Here is a 24,927-nt window from a genome sequence, read left to right as displayed (position 1 = left end):
CCAATTAAGTTTTTTATGTTAATAATTATTTTGAGTATTTACCAACAGTGTCCATTGCCTTTGAATGGAAGTATTGAATACAAAATTAACGGCTGAATTCGTTTGTGATTGCATTATTGAGATCAATTTTTGTTGTTGAAAGCCTTCGCTTTATAATCGAGGACACCCCTTCTGGGTTTAGTGGGAGATCGATATCCTTGAAAATTGCCTGAGCTTTGTGCAGAATAGGAGAACATGCAATATTTTACAGTAGCAATGAATGCTCATGAGTGTCATGCATGGTGCAAATATGTTTATGAGTTGAAAGAAAATTCTTTTCTTGAAAGTATTTTCAAAATTGCACGAATGAAAAACATTCATGATTTGGTATTATTATGTAACATCCAAGTAGATCTTTGTTATTTTGATTGGAAGGTACAACTTTCAAAACAAACAAAGTGTATAATATTATTTAACTGCGACATCACACCCATTTCTTTTAGTTCGGCTGGTTTGGATTTAAAGGAAACGTTGCCTTGGATCGGACGAGTTGGTATATAAAAAGCGTTTGAAACCGTTTGTTATGAAATGCATATGGTTAGAAAGATATTTTAAAAGTAGAATATAATGATCCACACAAGTATCACTCAAAATTGCACGGTTTTCTTTTTACGTCGCGAACTATCACGGTCGGCCATTTATGGGAGTCAATTTTTGACTCCCATAAATGGCCGACCGTGTTATTGGACAAGGTAAAAAGAAATCCACGCAATTTCGAGGCATATTTGTGTAGATCATTGTGTTCTACTTTTACAACATCTTTCTAACCATATGCATTTTATAACAAACGGTTACAAAACGCTTTTCAAAGACAAATCGACCGATCCAAGGCAACGTGTTCCTTTAAACAATGACCAAGTGCGTTGTCACTGCTGCGGAATTTGAGACACGCAGGCACCGTAGTTTACGTTTACCACCATACTTTTTCCTGCGGTTGGGACGTTAAGATTTGTGTTATTTTTTCAATTATGTACAATAATTTCATGAAGAGAACATTCTTAACCGCTTCCATTTAACATAATGGAGAAGTTTAATTTCATATGTGAGTGGTGCTCTCTATAGTCAAAAGCTTCACTGAAAGTATTGTAAAGGAAAACGATTTGTTCAAAAACCTGGTAAAACATGGAGGAAACAAATTTTTCGAAGAACCATCTCAAACAAAAATGGTAAATGTTATGTTTTCGAATACTTTGCTCTACGATTCTGTCGCAGATTGTGAGGCATTGTTCAGACTACACAAGATTTCTTGAAATCATAGGCCCGCCCTCTACTGTGATAAACTCCCTGCATATGACGTCACAAGACCTAAAGAGCCCCTCTATTGGTTTAACAAAGACTTTATTGGCTGTGAGAGTTGTGCGAGGCGCAAAATACACATTGCGCAAGCGCAAACTACTGAACGAGGTGCGTGCTAGACTAGACTTTGTTCTAACCCAATCCATTTCAAAGTTAACACAGTCAGTTTCAAGTGTGGTATTCCTTTGAAAAAATAGTTAAAATCAATCTTTTGTGGTATCGAGCAAGATAAGTTGTTCAGGGTCGACACTGAGATTTTGTTAATGTTTCACCTTAAAGACCCAGGACGCTATTTGTAATTTGTCAAATACATAGTCTTCTCAGCTGGTGTATCTCAACGTATGCTTAAAAATAACAAACCTCAATCGGTCGTCAAAGTTGCGAGATATTAATACAAAAAAAAAAACACCTTGTCGCACCATGGTCACACGAAGTTGCGTGCTTTTAGATGCTTGATTTGTAGACCTCAAAATCTAAATTTGAGGTCTCGAAATCAAATTCGTGGAAAATTACTTCTTTCTCGAAAACTATGTCACTTCAGAGGGAGCTGTTTCTCATAATGTTTTATACTATTGTACCGAACTGAAACTGTGCGCCCCGCCGGTGCGTTGGAGTGGCCCCGCCGGATCTTGGAGGACAACGCTCCCACAGCAGCTGGCTTGAACTTTTGGTGAACTGTTCTGTGAATGGACGAACTATCGATGACATTGTATAACATAATTATAAGAGATTATCCAGGTGCGCGGACCGGATGCGTTGTTTTGGCGCCTTTTCAAGCAATGTATTGTGTATGATTAAGATGTGTAGACAGACCAAATGTTGAGTTCAGTGAGTGAGCATTGAACAAGTTGTCCTTCTCGAAGTATTAAATAAATCAGTGTGTTTCATATTGAACGGAATTTGAGTTCGTTTGCAGTGGCGTAACTAGACATTTTCATTTGGTGGGGCAATGATTAAATTTTGGGGGGCCAAAGAAGTGCAAGATTATTATTAAATATATTAACTGATATATAGTTGATACACACCAATGCAGTTCTAAAACAGTCTACATAGTCAGCAGGTAACAAAATATTGCGAAAACAACAAAATTTTAGAGAACTTGTCATTTTGTATAAGATTTTGTATAAGTTATAAAACTTTTCGACTGTATAAAAGGATTAAATTACCAACTGTGATCACCGATTAAGAGTTGTACACAGCATTCTCAAATAGGCTCTGTGGGTGTGTAAATACCCAAAACAAATATGAGGCCAAGTAAAAATAGAAATGTTTAGCGTCCCCGCCCGCTTCCTTTTTACAGGACACCTCCTTTTTTTTCTTAAGTTTATTTTTATGCACATTTGTTTTGTTTTTGTTTTGAAAAAGGGTTATTTTAGTAGCTCTCAACAAAAAAAAAAAAAAAAAAAAAAAAAAATGAATGTCTTGTCTGAATGCCTTGACCAAACTGTTTCTTTAATAAATGTTTTGTGTATTTCAGCAGGAGAAAAAAACAATTGATATTTGACATTCATGGCGGCCATCTTGAAATAAAAAATTAAAAAGCCCCTCCTCCTACCTTTTTTGAGAAACCCAGACACTAAACATGTTTCTTTTTTTTACTCGGCCTTATTGTAATAAGTGTAAGCCATAAAAAAAAAAAAAAAAAAAATACAGGATTGAAATTGTGGGTGTTTAATAATCACATTTTAGTTATGAAACGGATATTTAAAATAGGCCTACCTCTCAATTGCACCGCTGTCTTCAAAGGAGAAGAAATGGTCTAAACAACCTTTTTCGCTGTCCATTTTGCTGTAGTAAATTTCTCTGTAGTGCATCAGACCATGGAGGTAGAAATTTCTACCTCCATGATCTGGCTAAGTTGTGTTAACGGAGCTATTGGTCTGCGTTCAGACCACCACGTATTTAACAGAACTTTGTCACATCCTGCACTTATAACCGCAAAACCACAACTAACATTTACCGCCAATACGATCGCGCGCGCGCGTTTTTATGCATTTTTCATGTTATAGTCCACATAGGGCTTATACTGATATGAATAAAAGTTTTCCTTTTTACGGCAGCATTTTATGCAGCCTTAAACGATTTATATATTAGGCCTATAAGAATATACTTTTCTCTGATTTCATATGGGGGGGGGGGGGCAAGGGTTCTGAGTGGGGGGCGCCGCCCCCCCCCTGCCCCCTCCTCCCCCCTCCCCTCCTCCCCCTCCTCCCCTCCCCCCTCTGGTTACGCCACTGTTCGTTTGTTTTCTGTCTGCGTTTGGCTAGAGCAAAAACAAGGACCGCAACCGCAAAACCACAACTAACATTTACCGCCAATACGATCGCGCGCGCGATGGTTGTGAATCCAAGCTGGATGAGAGCATTTCTACTTACTCTGTGTTCTCTGAAGAATATGAATTTTACAGAAAGGACCGTTCAGCTCATGGTGGGGGTGTCTTTCTAGCAGTCAGATCTGACATCATTGTTCTTGAAAGGCCCGAATTTGATTCCGACACAGAAATGATCTGGGCATCAGCAAATTTTACTAAATATGGTTGTATCTATATCGGTAGCTGCTACCGTCCACCGAATGCAACGATCATTACCATGGATCATGCACAAGACAGCCTCAGTAAGATCCTCTCCAAGCACAAAAACTTACCCAACATTATCTTAGCTGGGGATTGGAATTTCCCAGACATTGACTGGAATAATATGGAAATTATTCTGTCAAGCCATTACCAATGCCATGACACTTATTCCCCATTTTACCGACAAAGGGAAACCTAGCCACCCCTACATCACTCAGAAGATCATCAAACAGATGAATAAACGAGACAGGTTGTACAAGAAAGCAAGAAAAACCATGACCCCAGAAACATGGGGCAGGTACAAATCCAAACGAAATGAAGTCCAGAGGATGCAGAAAAACGCACACGATACTTACATGAACAACATCATAGGGAGCAGCCTGAAGACAAATGGCAAGAAGTTCTGGACTTTTGTAAGGTCACAGAAGAGAGAATCACTTGGAATCCCCACTCTCAGGGTGGCTGATGAGACCTATTCTACAGACAAGGAGAAAGCTAAAGGCCTCAATGATCAGTTCGCCTCTGTCTTCACCCATGAGAGTAACTCTGATGATCTCCCAGACAAAGGTCCCTCCCCATATACACCAATAGAAGATCTGACCGTAGGGCTAAATGGAGTGATGAAACAGCTCAAACGGCTAAAAACTAACAAGGCTAGTGGCCCCGATGAGATCCCAGCACGCATGATCCATGACTACGCTGATGTAATTGCACCCATCTTAACTCACACCATAAAGCAGTCCTACCTTACTGGTAAGCTACCATCTGATTGGTGTAAGGCCCGTGTTGTGGGTATCTACAAAAAGGGCAGCAAGAGTGATCCATCAAATTATCGCCCTGTTTCCTTGACTTGCATATGCTGCAAAATCATGGAGCACATAGTCCTGAGTCACATGGCTAAGTACCTTGCTGCAAATAACATCATCATCAACAACCAACATGGTTTTCGTGAGAAATTGTCATGTGAAACGCAACTCATTCAAGCCATTGATGACTGGGCCCTTAACATCAACAACAAACACCAGACAGACGTCTTGTTCCTAGACTTTAGTAAGGCCTTTGACAGAGTAGCTCATCGCAAGTTGCTGCACAAGTTAGATTACTACGGCATCAGAGGCAGAACCAAAGCATGGATCCAAGGTTTCTTGAATGGTAGGACCCAGCAAGTTGCAGTCAATGGCACCTTGTCTGCACCTGCAGATGTTATATCTGGAGTCCCTCAAGGCTCTATACTTGGTCCAGCCCTTTTCCTTCTTTACATCAATGAAGGTATTATGACAGTGTAATCTACAGGTGCATCAAGTCCCGTAGAGATCTTGAGACTCTCCAAGCTGATCTCCAGGCAGTCTTTGAATGGGCTCAGAAATGGGACATGAGCTTCAACATCACAAAATGCTGCCACCTCTGCATCACCCTGAAGAAGACAAAGTTGGATCATACCTTCACAATCTCTGGTCAGGAAATCCAACACGAGAAAAAATGCAAATATCTTGGAGTCACCATCACTGACAACCTAAGCTGGAACACTCAGGCAGAAGCAGTCAGAGCCAAGGCTTCAAGATCGCTTGGGTTGATCAGACGCACCCTTGGAAAATGTAGCAAGGAAGTCAAGGAGACGGCGTACAACACTCTAGTAAGACCACAACTTGAATTTGCCACAAGTGCATGGAACCCGAACACAAACCGCAACATCAGAATTGTGGAGAGCGTCCAGCGCCAAGCAGCACGTTTTGTCATGAAGGACTACCACCAAGAATCAAGTGTGTCTGACATGCTGACATTGCTGGGATGGGACACCCTGCATGACAGACGTCTCCTTCATCAGGTCGAAATCCTCTACAAGATACTACATGGCCAAATAAATATAACTATTCCTCCAAACATCATCCTAGAGAACAGACGATCAAGCCGACACAACCAGACAAATCAACATAGCCACACCTACAGGCAACCATTCGCCAGTGTTGACTGCCACCTCTACAGCCCTTTCCCAAGAGCTGTTAGGATTTGGAACAGGCTGCCAGAGGCTGCAGTCACTGCAACCAATCTGAACGGGTTCCAAAGAGAAGCACTGCCAGCTATAAGAAAGATGGAGCTACCAATCCCTCTTAGGACAAATTGACTCTATCACCACCTTATAAGCACTATCTTGAAAGCACAAGCACAGAGCGCAAATGGAAATTGCAACCCACCCTCTCCAGGACAGCAGCAATGCTTATGGGAGAGTACAACAATGCAAGATGCAAGATGCAAGAGGACCCTGGCAGTACGTTACACTATCAACTTCTCCCCATTACTCGTAATCAAGAAAGGTTTTATGATAATAGTGTCCACTGCCTATAAATTTGATCAGTACCAACAAGACAAGTTCGAGAAAAAGGACAAAAACACTGTTGTTTGTTTACACTAAACTACTTTTTTTATTATCACTCAAATTGCTTATAATAAAACAAAGGAACATCACCATGTCTTTTTACCTGTCCAGCTTCTAACAAAAACAGTGTGCATAAACAAACCATCTTGGTTGTAAAACAAATCATACGCACTTACTAACACAAACATTTGTTAAACCTGTTGTTATCGGTTTGCACTTTATTGTCACAGTGTTACTAAACTTTATTCTAACAACTTATCTGTGTAGCAATCAAAAGCGAAAACCTTTTTTTTTCTGAGTACAATTTTGTTAAAATAAACACGTTGAAATGTCACATTATGGGTAAAATACTATTCTGCAAAACATTTTTCTTTGTGAAAGTGATACATTCAAAGCAGAAGTTTATTCATTAGAAAGGAAAGTGTTTTTTTTTTTATATTGTACACAATCAGCAGCGGTAAGATTAAACTTCTAAAAGTCGCATCCCCTTAAGGTGATCCCCTGGCTGCCGCTTCCCAGGTTGTATCGTAATTTGGGTGTGATCCCTGGCTACACGGCAGTTAACGGTTGTATGGCTTCTGACTGGCACCCCTAAACAAAGATATTGATACCGTCAATATAGGGCTAGATAGCTCAGTTGGTAGAGCGCCGGCACGTTAATCCGGAGGTCGTTGGTTCGAATCCCACTCTAGTCAATTCTTTGTTCAACCTCAGAAATCATTTCAAATTTTACCCAGTCAGTTTCCCTTGTGGTTTATATTGATTAACAAAAATTGTGTAACGTTTTGAACCTCCGACTCGCCCTTATGCTAGCATCAATGAGCTAAAACAACAAGGAAAGTCTACATGTGCAAAGATCAGAGGAATGAATTGCACAGCATTTATCGACATCTTTTTAAACATATTGAGCTTTTATTGGTCCAAAGAGCAATACAGTAACTCACAAAATCTTAGTTCAATGTGTTACGATTTGTGGAGCTGACAAAAATATAGTCGCACAGTTGAGTTAGTGTTGGCGTATTTCGGCGTAATCACCATAAAACATGATGTAATAAACTTATGCATATTGACATGTTGCATAGTCCATTGTGTGAACCAGGATAAAAAATTAATGGTACACCCAAAAAATTAAGCACATTTTTCAGCATGATGTCAATACTTTGTCTTAAAATACTGGATTGTAACAACCAACATCAGCAGTTGTGTTTTTATCTCGATTTGTTTTCAAAGAATGTCAGCTACAATTTCCTTAGAGAAAAACAATGAACAGGACAAAATGGTTCTAGTAGAAACTTCATAATCAGTAATCTTCAGACTAAAACTGAACAATGATGTTTATATCCTTGTCCTATTAAGGGAAAGCACGTGTAATGTAAAAGTCTCAGCAAAACACTTATTACTGCATAACTCTAATTTTGTCTTATTTTTTAGTACATCTTTTTTCCAGATAGTCAATTCCATTGTATTATAACAATATTTCGAAGGATCAACTTCGTTAGCCAAATCAAACAAACTATTTAGATTCATGTTATTAGACTTGGATATTGGAATACTCCAAAAGGACATTATTTTGTTGTCAACACACGTTTGAATTGAGGTGAAAACATTACATCGAACGAGGCTCACAAACTTAAGCTACTTTGTAAACAGCACTGGCATACAGACTTCTGCACAGTATGCGATAAATCATTTACATAAACATTCACCCAACCCTCTCAGTTTCACAGTTACAACACGGTTACAACACGGTTACAACACGGTTACAACACGAACAAAAAATTACAATGCCTTGCAGACAAGAAGTGCCATGGGATTCAATGGAAACAACACTTAATTCAATTCGTCGTTGTTCTTTTGAGTGGAGCTCTTTGACTCTGTTTACTCAAGTGCTTCTTCTAAAATAATTCTCAAAAGTTGCTTTCACTGGTACTTAACTGATATAAATTATGGGAAACTTATACAACTTATGTAACTTAAATGCTTAAACATCAGGATTTTGTTTTAGTATAAACCACAGTTTATTTATTTTGTTATTTATTTTACTTTATTTTACTTATTTTTACAATTTTGTTGCATAATATTGGGAAACTAAAACACTTAACGTCTTGATACGATTTTCGAGCATGCTAAACTTCCTTCTTATTGCAACTAAGGTCTACACGCCACTATGCTAAGCACTAATGAGAGGGAAATATTCGTCTTGAAAATTTGTATAAAAATAGTGTTCAAAACCGAGTATGCATTATTTAAAATTAAAATAAACAAATATTACATTGCAGCCATCTAAACGCGTAGATACTGGGTACAGTCTTTAATAATATGAATAGTGCGCTAACAAATCAACAGAAACAATCACCGGGGAGCGCTATGTGAGATAGATGTCACATTATGCACAATCTTGAGAAAAAAAGATAACATTTGGCAACAAATAATTCCAGCACCCACTTAAAACTCCACAGTGACGTCCATGTAACACGAATAGCGCCCTCTGTGGCCAAACCTCTTCAGTTTTGCCGCTTTAGCCTCAACTTTTTGCTTTAATCTCCTCTATTAACAAAAATCACCCTTATTTACATTAAAACACGGTGGGCTTTCCACCAGGATGTATATGAAATCTAAACTGCACTAAAATGCCTCTTACAAACAAGTTAGTTGCCATTAAAGGAGCATGCCAGCTTATCTCGGAGAGCCAGCTTACTATTGTTGCATTTGGACGATACAGATTGTGAAACTCATTGCCGCTAAACAAACAAGAATACACAAGCTAGCAACAAATTCTTTTTGGATTTCATTAATGTAATTTTCGTTTGCCAAGGACATTAGAATCATGTTGTGACTTTGCTTTAGGCAATGGAAAGACGTGTTGTGTAAATATGCTAGTATGATGAACTTTGACTTCTGACGTGGGTTATCGAAGGGTGAATCTTTTATATTTTTGTATCTTCAACTTCTCCAAGAGTCCCATCATCTCCATCGATGTCAACCAGCAACCCTGGAAGCTGCAAACACAAATTTAATAAGGTTAAGTTGAAAAAGTGTGTGAACTTAAATATTATGGTCAAATCAACGTGTGTTGCGCCGATGGGTAAGAGCACTAGACCCAGTGCCGGTGTTTCTGATCAGCAGAGAGTGGATTCGGGTCCTGGTTAAGTCAATTTCTAAAAATCTTTACCATAATTGCTTCCCATTATTCTCATATAGTTTCATCCAAAAATATTATACACATTATGACTGGCAATGAGGTAACTATTGTACGTCTATTCCCCCCGAGGGACTTTGAGTGACTAGAAGAGGGACCTGTTTCCTGAGGCCGAAGGAAATGGGTCCCTCTTCTGGTCACTCACAGGCTTACACGAGTTACCGAATAGACGTACACTAGTTACCGAATTAAACCAGTCAATATGCGTTTTATAATACACCTCGGTCTTAATACTGTGTGAAATAAGAACAGAAGTCTGGAAAAAAGGGAAGTTTTGTAGTTGCTCTCCACAGTTCAAGTCAAGAGAGGGCGCTGTAACCAGGCACTATTTTCAAAGACTAGTGCCCGCCCGGGTACTATTCACGCAACACACGCAATCACTAGACTATAGTAGTTCATCCCACGTGATCGTGTTTCAGCCAACCAGAATACAGAACAAGCAAGAGGTGTGTTACTCGAAATAGTTTTAAAAGACTTCAAATCTTCGTGCTGGATACAAAAAAATCAATGTCTTACCTGAATCGGAGGGCCGGTATTTTCATCTTCAGATGCGCTTGGACTATTTGTCGAGAACTCGAACCAGTCTGCTGTGTCTCTAACCTCAGCAACTCCTGGTTTATCAGGGCTAATTGTAGCGTTGTTTACTTCACCTTTCTTCTTGAAAAGGACTACATCCCTTGGGATCACGTCACCTTTCAGCATCATGGTCTCCCTATTTATCGCAGCTCTGATGGGACTCCATGACAAGCGCCCTGATACGGACTTTGAGTCAGGAATCTTTGAAATTGAATCCACCACAGCTGGAACCTCTTCAGTCATCGTTGGTGCAACTCCTACGGAGTTTGGTTTGCCGAAACGAGAGCGGGGTCTGCCGGACTTGGATCCAGGAGTTTTAACATCGTTTTGTACGGGGACTTCCGCAGCAGTCAACGGTACAACTGCAACGGAGTTTGATCGGTCGTTACAAGAGCGAGGTTTTCTGTACTTCTTCTTATCCGACTTGTTGGATATCAAAGAGCCAAATGATGATCCTTTTGACTGGGCCCATTCTGTGCTCCTTGAGATGATTGGATGACCCGAAAAATCAGACACGGGTCTCTCTTGAGATGATGACGGAGAATATTCTTGGCAGACTCCGTCGGAATCCTCATCACTTTCATATCCAGGATTTTCAACCACATTATCCCTGCCATGGATGGCGGCATCAAAGCCTATCAAAAATCTTGTTCTAAAATGAATGAAATAAATGTTATCAAAAATCACAATGGTATTTACATTTGCATGAGAAAACTTACCGACAGTTTCTAAAAGATTTTCAATTGTTAATAATCCCGATGAAAGTGCTTGTGTCGGTTAAACTACTTAGCTTTTAAAGCTTTAAAGGCAGTGTACACTACTGGTTATTACTAAAAATAATTATTAGCCTAAAATCTTACTTGGTAACGAGTATTGGGGAGCTGTTGATTGAATAAAACATTGTGGGAAACGGCTCCCTCTGAAGGAACGTAGTTTTCGAGAAAGAAGTAGTTTTCCATGAATCTGAGGTCTCGAAATCAAGCACCTGAAAGCACACAACTTCGTGTGACAAGGGTGTTTTTTTCTTTCATTATTATCTCGCAACTTTGCTGACCAACTGAGCTCAAATGTTCACAGGTTTGTTATGTTATGCATAAGTTGAGATACACCAAGTGAGAAGACTGGTCTTTGACAATTACCAATAGTGTCCTTAGCTTTAAATCATGTACAGCGCCAAAATATACATGTACACATGTATAAAATTTGATTTAACAAGATGAAGTTCAGAATCATATCGTGCAATGTGAAAATTTAATGTTTTAACTTACTTGTTAAAAGAGCCTCTCTTTTTCCTGTAGATGTAGAAACCAGTCAGAGCGACGACAATCAATCCAATTAATGTGCAAGTAACTGCAATTATAGTCGTGAATCTAAACAAATACAAGCAATCAATAGTTGGCAACCGTCATGACTGACATGTCAGTTGGAGTTTTTTTTAAAGCATAACAACTGTAGTTATATTTTAAGAAAGAATATTCTCAACTTTAAGATATTAAAATTGTCATTAATGGTGATTGCATTGAATCAAAGAACTGAAACAAAGGTATAAGTATTTCCTTCACTGCTTAGTTTCCGAATAAACATGTGTTATAACGCTTTCTTAATCATAATAGAGTTTGAGTCCTTGTTTCGGCTTGTGTGCCTTTTACATCTTAGCTTATTTTTCAATATTGTTAATCCTTTGATTACATGTCTAAAAAAAAACACAGTGTGAACCATACAAGCTTATCAGTGACCTCAGATACCTGATCACTTTTTTGTCTCCCGTAATATCTTCTCAAAATGTTTACTTAATTAAAACATAAACTGAACTAAAATTTAGATGAACTCTAACCTCATATCCAGACCTGCACACATTGGGTCCGACAATGGGCATGCGCACTCAAATCCTCCGAACAGATCGTAGCAGACAAATGGGTATTCACAGGTCGCAGATGCGCAATCGTCAAAGTCATTTTCACAGGTATCACCAACCCAGCCCGATTCACAGATGCAGAAGTAAGAATCAAAACTAGAACTGCGATCTGGGGAAGTGCAGTCTGGATCATCAGCAGGTCCTGAGTGAGAGAAAGATGGGAATGTCTTCAATCTCTCTCTCTATCTCTATTTGAAGCCATTGGACACTTTCGGTAAACAGTATTGTCAAAAGGCCCACACTTCGTGTATCACAACTTCTATATAAAGTAACAAACCTATGAAAATTTAGACTCAATCGGTCATCTGAGTCGGGAGAAAACGGGAAAACCCACTCTTGTTTTTAAAATAAATCCGTAATTCTTGATATCGAGAATTGATATTGTTTTAATGTTTTCTCAAAAAGTAAAGCATTCCATGGAATAATAATTCAAGAGAAGTCTTTCACTATTACCTTCTGTAAACCCTGTAAGTTATTTGTAAATCTGTGAACTTAAAAAAAAACCTTCTGTACCAAAAGTGTCGAATGGCTTTAAAGTGTGTGTCCATAGCCCCTAATTATTATAAGCCAAAACTTTATAAGGTTTTCACTAATAACTAATAAAGTTATAAGTTTTTTTTTGTGATTTTTTATTTGAAACTACAATTTTCCGGATCAGAATTGACCAAGATCCGGTTCCTGTGGTGCCTGAATCATTTCTGGGTCAATGTGACATTTGTCAAACTAATTCGGAATAGATTCGCGAGGACAAACAATCTCAGTTTGTTGTTATGATGTCTGTCTTAAAATGTGAAGAATTGCAATGATTACCTTTTCCAATACCAACCCTTTCAATCAATATGATCTTGTCTACATACCTCCACAAACTCCCTCATTTAAGCAGGGATTCAATAACACTGCAATCTCTATCGTCAGTAGTTGAGACACTGCGCCTGATTTATCGACACTCAAGACTAGGAAACTATCCTTTCCATGGAAGTTGTGATAAGGGGTGTAGGTAAACAAAGACGAAACCCAACTAATCATTTCCTGAAATACAAACCAAATCCAAACTTTGTTTGTTAGCAATGAAGACGATTGATGATAACAGCACAATAAGGGCAAGTCGAATTGTACATGTATGACTCCGGTTTGACTCTGCACAGGAAAAAAAATAAATTTATCAGTTCAGTCTCCAACCTGGGTTTGTCAGGTTTAACATCTCAAAATGAAGCTTGAAGAATAGGTACGTAGCTGACACGAAACGAACCGATATAACGATGCCTCTTACCATTTGTCAGCAAATTGTGTGAAATGTTGTCAGTGTTTATTGCCTAAAATAAGGGTGTGTGTGAGTAGGTATGCGCCAATCAAACTGGGGACCTATAACAAAAGAGAGCAAAAGTGTCCACGGTGCATGAAAGATCCACAGTTGGAAAACGTGTACAAAACCAGTGAAAGCTGTTGCCAAAAAGTTAAACAAAATAAGGTTCACGGTTGCAGGCTGGCGTAAACAAGATGGGGTGTGTTTGTTTGTGTAATTCCAATTATAATATGGAATATAATTTATTGAATGTAACTTTTTTTATAATTGATTGACTTTCATGGCTTTTATGATTTATATGAATATATGAATGTGGGGGAAAAGTTTACAACTCGCTCATTGTGAGTGTTGTTATTTGAATATATAACATTCAAGCAAAGCTGCCTAATAACTATCATCCTCACCACTTCATGAGGTGTTTCCAACCCACATGGAAGAACATTCCCTTCACTGCTACGAAGAAGTTGACTACAGTTCTGCCTCTGCGGGATTGATCTAACCTCATCTCTCAATGTAATTTCACCATACGTTGGAGGTTGAATAAGAAGCGTCAAGTTATCATTGGTGTCAACGTCATAGGCACCTATCATGACCACCAGGTCTTTGTAGGCAATGTTGGCTCCTGTGTTCTGCTCTACTATTAGCTGACATAAGAATGGGTGGAAAGTGGACAATTTTTATTGAAATAATAATAAGAAGAAATAATATTCATGAAAGGAAAAACGCCTAAGGGGTGGTCTAGGCGCTTACAAGAAGAATTGACTAGTCATTAGCGGTGAATTCAGGTTGAAATATCAGTTTGTACAAGGGTAGTACAAGTGTCAACTTCAACACTTTCATGACAGCAAAATGTGTAAGGTGAGGTTAGGTAAGGATCATGTATTTGCATCCACAATCGCTTGGATTCATTATAACAAAACACACTAAAAACTACAAAAAATCGCAAAAACTTTAAAGATGCTATGTCAGATTTTAGGCCGATTTTACCCCAAAATTTTGATTTAAAATTCAATAGGATTTTGATGGGGGCGAGAAAGTTACAAGCTTTCATTTGAGCCATCGCTCGAAAAAGTCCGCCAATTATTAGTAGCAGTGAAATAAAGTGCTCAAAATTAGTTTTTGTCGGGATCCTAACAATAACATATCACGTGACCAATTCTTATGTGTTTTATAAGAAACGTTTTAAATATTTGTCATGGTTCCTGACCATTAAAAGTAAAAGTTAAACTTGTTTTCGTTAGAGCGGGTGATACTCTTTGAAATACCATTCACTCAAAAAAAATTATTTTTTAATGTTATGGGCCAAAAATCTGACATAGCATCTTTAAACAAAATAGTTAATCCATAAATATGTATGTACAAGTTGATTGTCTGATTTTGTTGATAACATGATCTTTACTCAACAAACGCAAACACATCTATGAATTTAAAAACAATTAACAGCTTTTAAACTGTGTTGTTGTTATTTGTGACTTAAACAATTTATGGTGGGAAGTCTTAAGTGTAGGGTGACAACATTCCTTTCTATTTATTACGCGTTGTGATGGCTTTGAAAATAGCAAAATTATGTATCAACGTGATGTTTTAACCAGTGTGTTCTAGATTTCTAATAATAGCTGTTGTAATGCCCTGCAAAGATGCTAAAACAGTCTACTTACCATTGCATCCCTTCCAGCACCAACAACCTCTCCATGCAAAGCGACATAGGAGTAAGGATTATCATTAACTGGGTTGATCTTCATTAAGATATCAACAACAGTAGTCAGAGGCTCGATCTCGCTCACGGTTTGTATCTCCCTTACTAGTAATAAAAAAGAAAACCTATTTTTTTATGAAGGTCTTTAAATACAACAACAATGACAACGACAACAACAACAACAACAACAACATCAACAACAACAACAACAGCAACGACAACAACAACATTGTTGTGAACTGAAGGCTTATACAGAACATACCGCTGCAATCGTTCATATACTAGCTATAAGAAAGGCCAAACAAATTGGGATATTGTTCAATTGACAGATTGAGTTACGAAGAAACTAATATTCTTACCAATAATTTGAAGAGTAAAACTGCCGTGACAATCAGGACATGGTTTAAAAGAGAAGAAACCATCCTCAGTGATAGTTGCTGATCCTAGTGGTGTACCATTATCAAGACCCAACTCAAAGATCAATACATCATCGTCCGGATCTCTGGCCACGAATGAGTATTCCAGAGTGCCTGTATTAATTTGTGATAGTAAAAATAACAGTAATAATAGTAACGGTAATTGCTATAATAGGGCGACATCATTTAAAATGCCCTAATAGGCCGAGACAGTTGTGTGTCTGAAAAAACACATGCTTTATAAACATGTTTTTATGAAATTAATAATTTATTTGTTTAACAAAATTATTTTTTTGATTAATGTAAAGGAATTAATTATTTATTAAGAAAATAACCGTTGATGGTGTCGCCCTATTATATTTGTTATACAACAATTGTGCTGCAAAGGGCAACACAATATTTGTCGCACTATTTATTAATACTTCTTCTCTGGATGCTGGAGGGGGTTTCAGTTACGTATAGAAGGGAAACATGGGATCAAACGCCACAACAACATTGTGTTTCTACCTAATAAACATCATTATGATTGTTATTAGTTGTTATGTAAAACGCCACAATATGGCAACAGTTATTATTTGTCATGCAAATCAGTGAAACCTAGTTTATGGCATAAAGTACTTAACTCCACATGTTTCAAAAGGTTCACATTTCTTAAAACAAAAGAGATCTTGAAACGATAATTTGTTGCAACGGTGGAGTCAGTGCTTCTATACGGAGCTGAGACCTGGACCCTCACCACCAGGATGGAGAAGTCTCTGGATGGTTGCTACACCAGGATGCTGCGTATGGCCCTAAACATCCCATGGCAGGACCACATGAGAAACTCCAACCTGTACACTGGCTGGCCAAAGGCTACAGAGAAGATTCGTGAACACCGCCTCAAGCTTGCTGGGCACTGTGTCCGCCACTCGGAGCTTGCCGCTTGCCCAACCATCCTCTAGGAGCCCACACAAGGCAAGACCTCTCTTGGAAAAAGATGTCTCTCCTTCCTAGACACTCTGAAACAAGACACCGGCTTTGCCAGCGCTGAGGAACTACGCTCCTGCATACTGGGTCTGAACATCTGGAGAGAAATCACTGGGCTGGCTCAAGCTTCCACATGGCACTAGACTTGATGATGACCAGAAAGAAGATGCCCCTTGATCTTTTCATGGGTCAGTTGTGTACATTGAGCAACTATTTTTGATGGATTAGCCCAATGAATATTAAGGCGACAGAATTATAATTGACAGATAAAATGCAAAAATAAGCGAAAAATATGCAGGTAACCCATTTCTGCTAAGCGAGATGTTCAGTGCTTATACTGACTGTTTGTCCTTCATGACTATACGCATGTCTCGCGCGTGTTCGAACATAAGCGTAAGCGGGCGAGTGTCTTCAGGCAATGTACATATGTTTTGATTCATCCGAGGCGATGCTCGTCAGGTGCACTTTGTTCACAAGAAATCACTAAGGAAACAGAATAACATTTCGAAGAAACAAAATAATGTATTATTACGTGTGAACGAAATCAATTTGAGGGAACATAATTACATTTCGAGGGAACGAAATATTATTTTGTGGAACAAATTAATATTTTGTGGAACAAAGTAATATTTTGAGGAGAGGAAGAATATCTCGAGGGAACGAAATAAATTCAGCATTTGTCTGCCCTTTTTCAATATTTGTATTACCTGTCCCTTTAGAGGCTCCGTAGTTCAGGCTATGCACATGGGACAAAGCGGTCCCAAAAATGTTTGAGTACGCGCGAGACATGCACGGTCTAATTGGAATAGGATGTATACTATATCTACCTTCATCTTCATCCATTGTAAAGATGTCCACGGGATTGGTGATTTCTGGAGGATCGTTGGCGATGGTATTGAGAACATCTGCCAATGCAAATTCGGTCTCATGGCTAAAGAAAGATGTTTCCTCTGTAGCTCGGCGTTGGCGTCTCCCTGCTGCTATGGTTCTTCCTCTAGTTGCACATACCTGGTACAGATATGAAAACAAATTGTTAAACTACTTTATTATTATGTATAATTTTGCCCTACGCGAAGTGGCAAGGACGAATACTGATTTTAAAAGAAAGTTACCCAGCAGGCACACGACGTCTCTCTGACGTCATATGGTTGATTTTGAGTCGCGACGTCAGATTACCAAAAAGTGACTAAAATACAACGTCAGATTGGCGACAAGAATCAAACGTAAATTAATAACGTCGTATGGACGTCATAAGATGGTCATGACTATGATAACTAAAATGTAACCGAAAATGAACGTTACATTTTAGGTAGATTTATAACTTAATAGTAACGTCATTGACCAGATGTTGCTTAGACGTAATTTTATTGTCATAGTCTAACCATCGTTTTATTACAAGTCTGACCATTATAAGACGTCGCATTAATGTTTGTATTTTAACCAGATAGTAACGTCATTGAGCAGACGTTGCATAGACGTCTTTTGTATGTCCCTTTTCTAACCATAATTGTATTACCATAAGTCGACCATAAACAAACGTCATATTATTGTTTGTATTATAACCAGTTAGTAGCGTCATTATATTTTGGTCAATCTGTGACGTCATGATGACGTCTTAATATGTACATCAGTATTTTGTCATATTATGGTCAGCTTGTGATGACAATTTACCGTCACGACATCATTTGAATATTATGCAAATTTTGAGGTCAGACTTAGATGTGGTTACATACTGCAACAATTATACAACAAATTAATCAATAATTAGATACTACAAACACATGTTTTGTTTTGTTTGTGTTAAATTTGTGAAATTTTGTGAAATTAAATGTGTGAACTAAATTTGACAGCTTCATTCCAAAATATTAATTAAAACTACAAAGTTTTAATTACAATCTATAACACCCATAAATGCAAAATGCTTGAAACCGATCGGTATATATACACATGCTGTACCATTGAATAGTATAATAGGTGCGGTGACTAGAGGTCAACGAAGGGAGATCAAGCGGATTGTATGTATGCATTGTATTAATTGATAATGTTAATAATTAAAAATAAACTAACTATAAATAATAAACATAAAATGTTGATGTAACGTCAAGTTTTGGGTATTCTAATGACGTCTAAACGATGTCATTAATTGACAATATGCTGATGTCGTTTTGTGGTCGGAAAAATTACGTTGTATCATGGTCGATAACAGACGTCCTACAAACTTTCACATAGAACCATGAACCGACCATCACCCGACGTCGAGATTTTACGTCATGTTTTGGGAAATTTGCCGACGTCTAAATGACGTTTATTTATTGACGGTCTGTCAACGTCGGTTTATGGTCGGAAAAATTACGTTGTATCATGGTCGGTAACAGACGTCCTACAAACTTTCACATAGAACCATGAGCCGACCGTTATCCGACGTCGGGATTTGACGTCCGTTTAACGTTACTATGACCATCTTGTGCCTGCTGGGAAACTGTTTACACTCTAAATTTCAGTTTTGAAATAGTTGATTGTTTTGAACAGCACAAAAAGAAGACGACTATTACTTAAAAAATTTCTTTTCCGTGACATCAAACCCCTGAAATATAAGAATAACCACTTACTTTTACCTTTCTTCATTATTTATAAGTATCTTTGCCAAGTTATTTTTGTTAAAGACACTGGTAATACACCTTTGGTAATTGTCAAAGACCAGTCCTCTCTCTTGGTGGATCTCAACAAACTCGTCAAAATAACAAACCTGTGAAAATTTGGTCATCGAAGTTGTGAAATAATAATTGAAGAAAAAACAACCTCGTCACACGAAGTTGTGTGCTTTCAGATGCTTGATTTTGAGACCTCAAGTTCTAAACTCGAGGTCTCAAAATCAAATTCGTGGAAAATTAGTTTGTTCTCGAAAACTGCGTAACTTCAGAGGGAGCCGTTTCTCACAATGTTTTATACTATCAACCTCTCTCCATTACTCATTACCAAGTAAGTTTGTATGCTAACGGTTACTTTGAGTAATTACCAATGTGTCCAGTGCCTTTAAATGAAGCTATTATGAACTTTTTTCAAAAGAATCAATTTTTAAAGAAAGTTTTCAAGGAAAAGGCGTACCTCCACACTGAGCAGATTGTCTCCCTCATTGTATGTCAGACGATCCACATCACTGCATGTTTTAGCTACATCCCGCCACTTAAAACTCTCTGAAAACAATTATGATGTCACTGTCAGTTTTATTTTAACTAATTGCAAAACCGTTTTATTGAGGTACTTATCTACAATAAAAGCCTCATTTGTGGTTTGCCAGCTAAAACAGCAATGCTTTTAACGAACGGTGAAACCAAATAAATCAATGTATGTCTTTTTTCACAAGAATAAAAACAAATGATTGTACTTTCAAAGTTCAACTTTACCACTGTCCCAATAAACTAGTCTGGGTTTGGCCTCCGTCCAATTTCCTGGTGTGTTGAGGGTTAGGTTGATGATCATTGGACCCTGGAGCTCAGTCTGCCCTAGGCTGGTCACGTAGAAGAGAGGCTCGTACACAAAACGAATTCTGGAATTTAAACAATTTATTTATCTTCCATTTTTGTAAATCTATATATTAATACATTACATAAAACTTGCTCTCTAATTCTACCCTTCCATGTTTCCCTGCATTGTTATCGAACAATGCATTTACCACTTTTATGGTCCAGTAATCCATCCTTTCATACTAAACATCCTTTGTCCTCACCACTTTACTCCTATTGGTTCATAGCCACCAATTGTTTCTGAAATAGAAACTTTGATTGGCTGTAATTTTCCGCTTCTTTCTGGATCCTTCCCTTAATCCCTTTCCCCTCTCTTTTTCTATAAATGAATATGTATTTGTTTATACTTGTTTATACTTGTTTTATACTTGTTTTATGCCTCTGAAGAAGGTCCAGTTTGGATCGAAAGCCAAGGCCATCTACCCTATTTATTTTATATATATATATATATACATGAAGAAGGTCCGGTTTGGATCGAAAGCTAAGGCCATCTACCCTATTCATTATATATACATGTATATATAATGAATAGGGTAGATGGCCTTAGCTTTCGATCCAAACCGGACCTTCTTCAGAGGCATAAAACAAGTACAAACAAATACATATCCATTTATAGAAAAAGAGAGGGGGAAAGGGATTGAGGAAAGGATCCAAAAGAAGCGGGAGAATAACAGCCAATCAAAGTTTCTATTTCAGAGACAATGTGTGGCTGTGAACCAATAGGAGTAGAGTGGCGAGGACAAAGGATGTTTAGAAAGAAAGGATGGGTTACTGGACCATAAAAGTGGTAAATGTATTGTTCGACAACAATGCCGGACAACATGAAAGGGTAGGATTAGAGAGCAAGTTGCATCATGATGCAACTAACAATGGTCAATTAATAAGAATAGCAAGATCAAAGGTATGATGATTTTCATGTGGAAAAAGAGGGGGGGTTACTTACATCAGATAGTTACAGTGATGAATTTATAAAAACAACTTTAAACAAGATTAATTTATACTTTATGAATATATACAACATATAAGTTCTTAGGCCGAAGTGAAGTGGAGGGTAATGAGAAGTTATTTGATACCAGTGTTTATGTTAAGTCCAAAGGGTTTGACTGTCTTGAGTTGGTGAATCCAGTGTGATTCTCTACTCTTGCGGTGTGTGTCATCACCATTGCAAGCTTCAATCACCAGAAGTTCAACATCACTAACACTATGATTGGGGCTGTTAAAGTGGATAGAGACTGGGTACGGTTTCTTTAGTCTTTACATGTATATATATATTTTATTTTTTTGGGGAGGGGGAGGGGGGAGGGGGGGGAGAAATGTCGGTAAAAATTACCTGAAGGCATTATCATTATCTACAAAACCATTGACTCAATGTATCATCAAATGGGTGAAAAGATGCTTGTGTTGCTGTAGCTGTTTCTCTGCAAAGTAAAAAGAGTTTAAGAAAACCCATACTATAATATACCTTTTTCTAAGGAGCCTTGATGTCTTATGTATGGTGTCCAGGGGATTACTGATGTATGAGACATAATCCGGATTAGCATCAGATGTAAAATGCTCGTTGGTTTTATTTCCATCCAGCAGACCAAGAATTATTGAGCCACCCTGATGGAGACCTGGGACACAATGGTAAAAAGAGTTGATATCTTAGGGCTGACATCTGATATAGGGAACACAAACTGATTTGTTATGGGTATTTCTCTTTTTGTTAGGAAGCATGGCTCGGGCCATGCTCAAAATAATATTGATCTTGGAGGGATAATGTCTTTATCTTCATTATCATACTCTAATCCATCATGGGGGACGTAAAGCTGTCCAACCAATGCGATTTTTATGCAGACTAGGTGTTGACAGGACAGTAATTGTCCAGAACCGCTAGAATAGTACTCATTACAGGAACTAGTTTGGATTCCAATTCCGATCCTTCATCATATTATTAATATCAACAGACCTGAAATCCCGACAGTGAGTATAGGATATGGGTAGCTGAGTCTTCTTGCGGTTAAGCTTGAAATGAACAGAGTGGTTATCAGACATAAGATTTTCATGAACTTTGCAACCCTTCACCAAATTGTCTTCAACAATACCAATGACCAAATCCAGCTGGTGACCCAATTTGTGAGTAGGGCCCTCAACAAAAATGTGGAGGTTGGCACTGGAAACAATGTTAACAAATTTGGATACTTCAGATTTACTCGGTTCATCCATATGTACATTAAAATCGCCTAGGTAGATAGGTTTACCAGGTAACAACAAAACTTCACCAAAAAAGCTTTCAAATTCAACAAGGAATTCAGATGTGTTGAATCTATTGGCTTGAGATGGTGGCGGTCTGTAGATGACAATGAACAGTATGGATCTAGATTGATCAGTTATCAGGGTGTGCTCAAATGTAGTGGTGGCAACAGGACTACTTAAACACATGAAATGTAATTGAGCCTTATAGAGCACTCCAATGCCACCCCCATGTGACTCCCTACCACCACGTGGAAAATTGAGGAAAGAGTAACATGGAGGTTTACATTCACTGATAAGGTAAACTGGGCAGTTAGCACACCTGAATACCTGCTACGCATAACAATGTGCACTGTTGATGATCTGATCATAGTGAAAGGGGGGTGATGCGTTACACAATGACCACGTGACGACAGTAAAGTTGCGATGACATCATCAGACCACATCAAGAAATCAGTGTTAGTGTTAGTGTTAGTTTTATTGTCAACTGTCACATTAAAAAAAAATAACAATATTCAGGAAACACCCATCAAATTGCGTTTTAAAGATATTGTGAAGTACATGTGTGACACATGCAAGCTGAATTTAAGAATACCTGATATTTAAGTGTATAAACTTCGGCTGGTTGTTAAAGTAACGATAATCAAAGCTTAAATATCATTTGTCATGTGCAATGAATGTCCAAATGAGTAAACTTTTGAGGCATGTTTTACTCAGTTTGTCCGAACTACAAAGAAAGTCGTGGAACTACTCATTCACTCCCTTGTCATGTCAATGTACGGTGTAAACAAGTCTCAGCTCTTCTGACTACAACTTCTGCAAAATATGGCTGCTAGACTGGTTACTCGGTCACCCAAGAGTTCACACATCACTCCTATTCCAAAACAACTCCATTGGCTTCCAGTTGAGCAAAGGATAGTTTTCAAACTCGGTCTCCTGATCTTCAAATCATCGCACAACATGGCGCCATCCTACATTTCAGATCTCATCACTCAGTATGCACCTTTCAGCAGTAACCTAAAATCAGCCGATCAACGTATCCTTGTAGAACAAATGGCAAAGAACACATGGGGAGCACGTTCTTTCTTGGTTACTGCGGGGAAGGTGTGGAATAGTCTTCCTTACCACATCAGGACTGCAAATGCAACATCTTCTTTCAAAACTGCCGTCTAAACTCACCTCTTTAATGTTAAATATTGACCAGCTACTCTCATCATAATTTTTTTGTTCCTTTCTTTTGAACTGTTTTTTATTGTATCATGAGCGAGCGCCATGAGCGCCTTTTTTGTGGCGGATACCGGCGCTATATAAGACTCCATTATTATTATTATCTGCGGAAGGGGGGGGGGTAGGGGTAACAAAAGAGGTGTAGATGTCGTGAGTAAAACAAAAAAAATTAATGTCCCTATGAGCAAACTTTTAATTTAAGGCGTGTTTTATTCAGTTTGTCATAATTTGCTTGAGAACGGATGCATGTGTCCTGAAAAAATGGAGCTGCACGATAGGTGCTGTTCCCCCGTTCCCCTGCCCTTCCTCTCCCCGTCCCACGTGCTCTAAAGCATGCCTCCATTTCTCTCCATGATCCCGTCCCATAGCAACAGTTAAATAAAAGGTGCCGTTCCGCCACCCCCTGCCCCTTTCTCTACCTATCCCACGTGCTCTAAAGCGTGCCTCCGTTCTCCATGATCCCGTCCCATTGCAACGGTTAAATAAAAGATGCCGTTCCCCGTCCCCCCGCCCCTTCTTCCCTGTCCCACGTGCTCTAAAGCCTGCCTCCATTCTCCACGATCCCGACCCATACGCCTCTCTTAATAATTATGCATGACGTCATAATTCTTACCCAAAACGAGGCTATGGGCTGTACTGTACGCGCGCGCGACCCATAGCAACAGTTCTTTGCTAGCACTGGCTGCGCGAACGGCCCATAGCAACAGTGAAAACGGCAAGCAAAACGATTTTAGGTGTTTAGGCAAGCAATTTAGGTGTTTTTTTGGCTCATAAATCTGTCAATTCTCAACAAATTTTGTTCAAAAATAGATGAGTGTCAAAAGATGAAGTCAGCGTCTCGCTTCCGTGTGAATTTGGCGAGGTTTGATGCAGTATCCAGGGAGGAGATCCAATAACATACACAGACACACACACAGACAGACACGATTCGGCTATTTATAAAGAGATTGCCACAGCTGCCATGTTCGAGGCTCAAAGTCTGCTTCCAGCTGACACACCCAGGTCGGCCCCTTAGTCTCTTTTAGTCTAGGCTGGGGCAGGACCCTCCCCATGCGTCGACACTAAGCTTATGGGCCACATGGGCAGGTGTATCCTCTTGGAGCCGTCTGATATGGCCAAAGAGGGATGACGTCTCCGGGAGATAGTCACGCGGATGTCCTCGATGCCAGTGGTTTCCGAGATTGTTGCGTTAGTGATGAAATCGGACCACCGAACGCCAAGAATGCGTCGTTGAAACCTGAGGCTGAAGGCTTTGAGCCTTCTTGTGTCATCAGCTTGGAGTGTCCTGAGCCATAGAGTAGGGATGGGGAGGACACACATTGTGAATACCCTCAGCTTGGTTGTGAGCTTGAGGCGTTTGTTCCTCTAGACCTGATCTAGTTGGCCGAAGGTGGATGCAGCAAGCCAAAGACATCAAAGAGAGTCGTCACAGCCAAGATACCCGAACTTCTGTGTAATTTCGACAGAGTTACAACTTCTGTGTAATTTCGACAGAGTTACCCTCAATGGTGACTGAGGCGGGTGATGGGCCAAGGCTGGTTAGTCCTGAATCTTAGTTTTGGCCAATGATGTGGGCATCCCCATCATCCCAG

At 38.9% G+C, this 24,927-nt stretch overlaps 2 protein-coding genes across 4 annotated transcripts in view; one reads left to right on the top strand and one right to left on the bottom strand.

Annotated features, from left to right (window-relative positions):
- Nucleotides 1–5,279: 5,279 nt before the first annotated feature.
- On the top strand, nt 5,280–6,029 carry LOC139945417 (uncharacterized). The gene has a single exon (XM_071942766.1). The coding sequence runs from the start codon at nt 5,280–5,282 to the stop codon at nt 6,027–6,029; it is 750 nt and encodes a 249-aa protein (XP_071798867.1).
- Nucleotides 6,030–6,342: 313 nt separating this feature from the next.
- LOC139944885 (uncharacterized) overlaps nt 6,343–24,927 on the bottom strand; it is a 175,711-nt gene continuing 157,126 nt past the window's right edge. For all 3 annotated transcript variants that reach the window (XM_071942035.1, XM_071942037.1, XM_071942036.1), the window contains 12 exons: nt 21,339–21,489; nt 19,757–19,899; nt 19,458–19,546; nt 17,180–17,360; nt 15,330–15,500; nt 14,933–15,075; nt 13,679–13,918; nt 12,829–13,000; nt 11,891–12,113; nt 11,325–11,426; nt 9,997–10,708; nt 6,343–9,280 (listed from right to left, as the gene is read on the bottom strand). In XM_071942035.1, the coding sequence (XP_071798136.1) occupies nt 9,209–9,280; nt 9,997–10,708; nt 11,325–11,426; nt 11,891–12,113; nt 12,829–13,000; nt 13,679–13,918; nt 14,933–15,075; nt 15,330–15,500; nt 17,180–17,360; nt 19,458–19,546; nt 19,757–19,899; nt 21,339–21,489 (2,399 nt within the window). In that variant the 3' untranslated portion in view covers nt 6,343–9,208. The remainder of the gene's footprint in view (nt 9,281–9,996; nt 10,709–11,324; nt 11,427–11,890; nt 12,114–12,828; nt 13,001–13,678; nt 13,919–14,932; nt 15,076–15,329; nt 15,501–17,179; nt 17,361–19,457; nt 19,547–19,756; nt 19,900–21,338; nt 21,490–24,927) is intronic.

Source organism: Asterias amurensis, chromosome 12, assembly GCF_032118995.1.
Source record: "Asterias amurensis chromosome 12, ASM3211899v1".
Taxonomy (NCBI): domain Eukaryota; kingdom Metazoa; phylum Echinodermata; class Asteroidea; order Forcipulatida; family Asteriidae; genus Asterias; species Asterias amurensis.
Note: the sequence above shows the minus strand (reverse complement) of the source record. Positions and strands in the feature narration are given on the sequence as shown.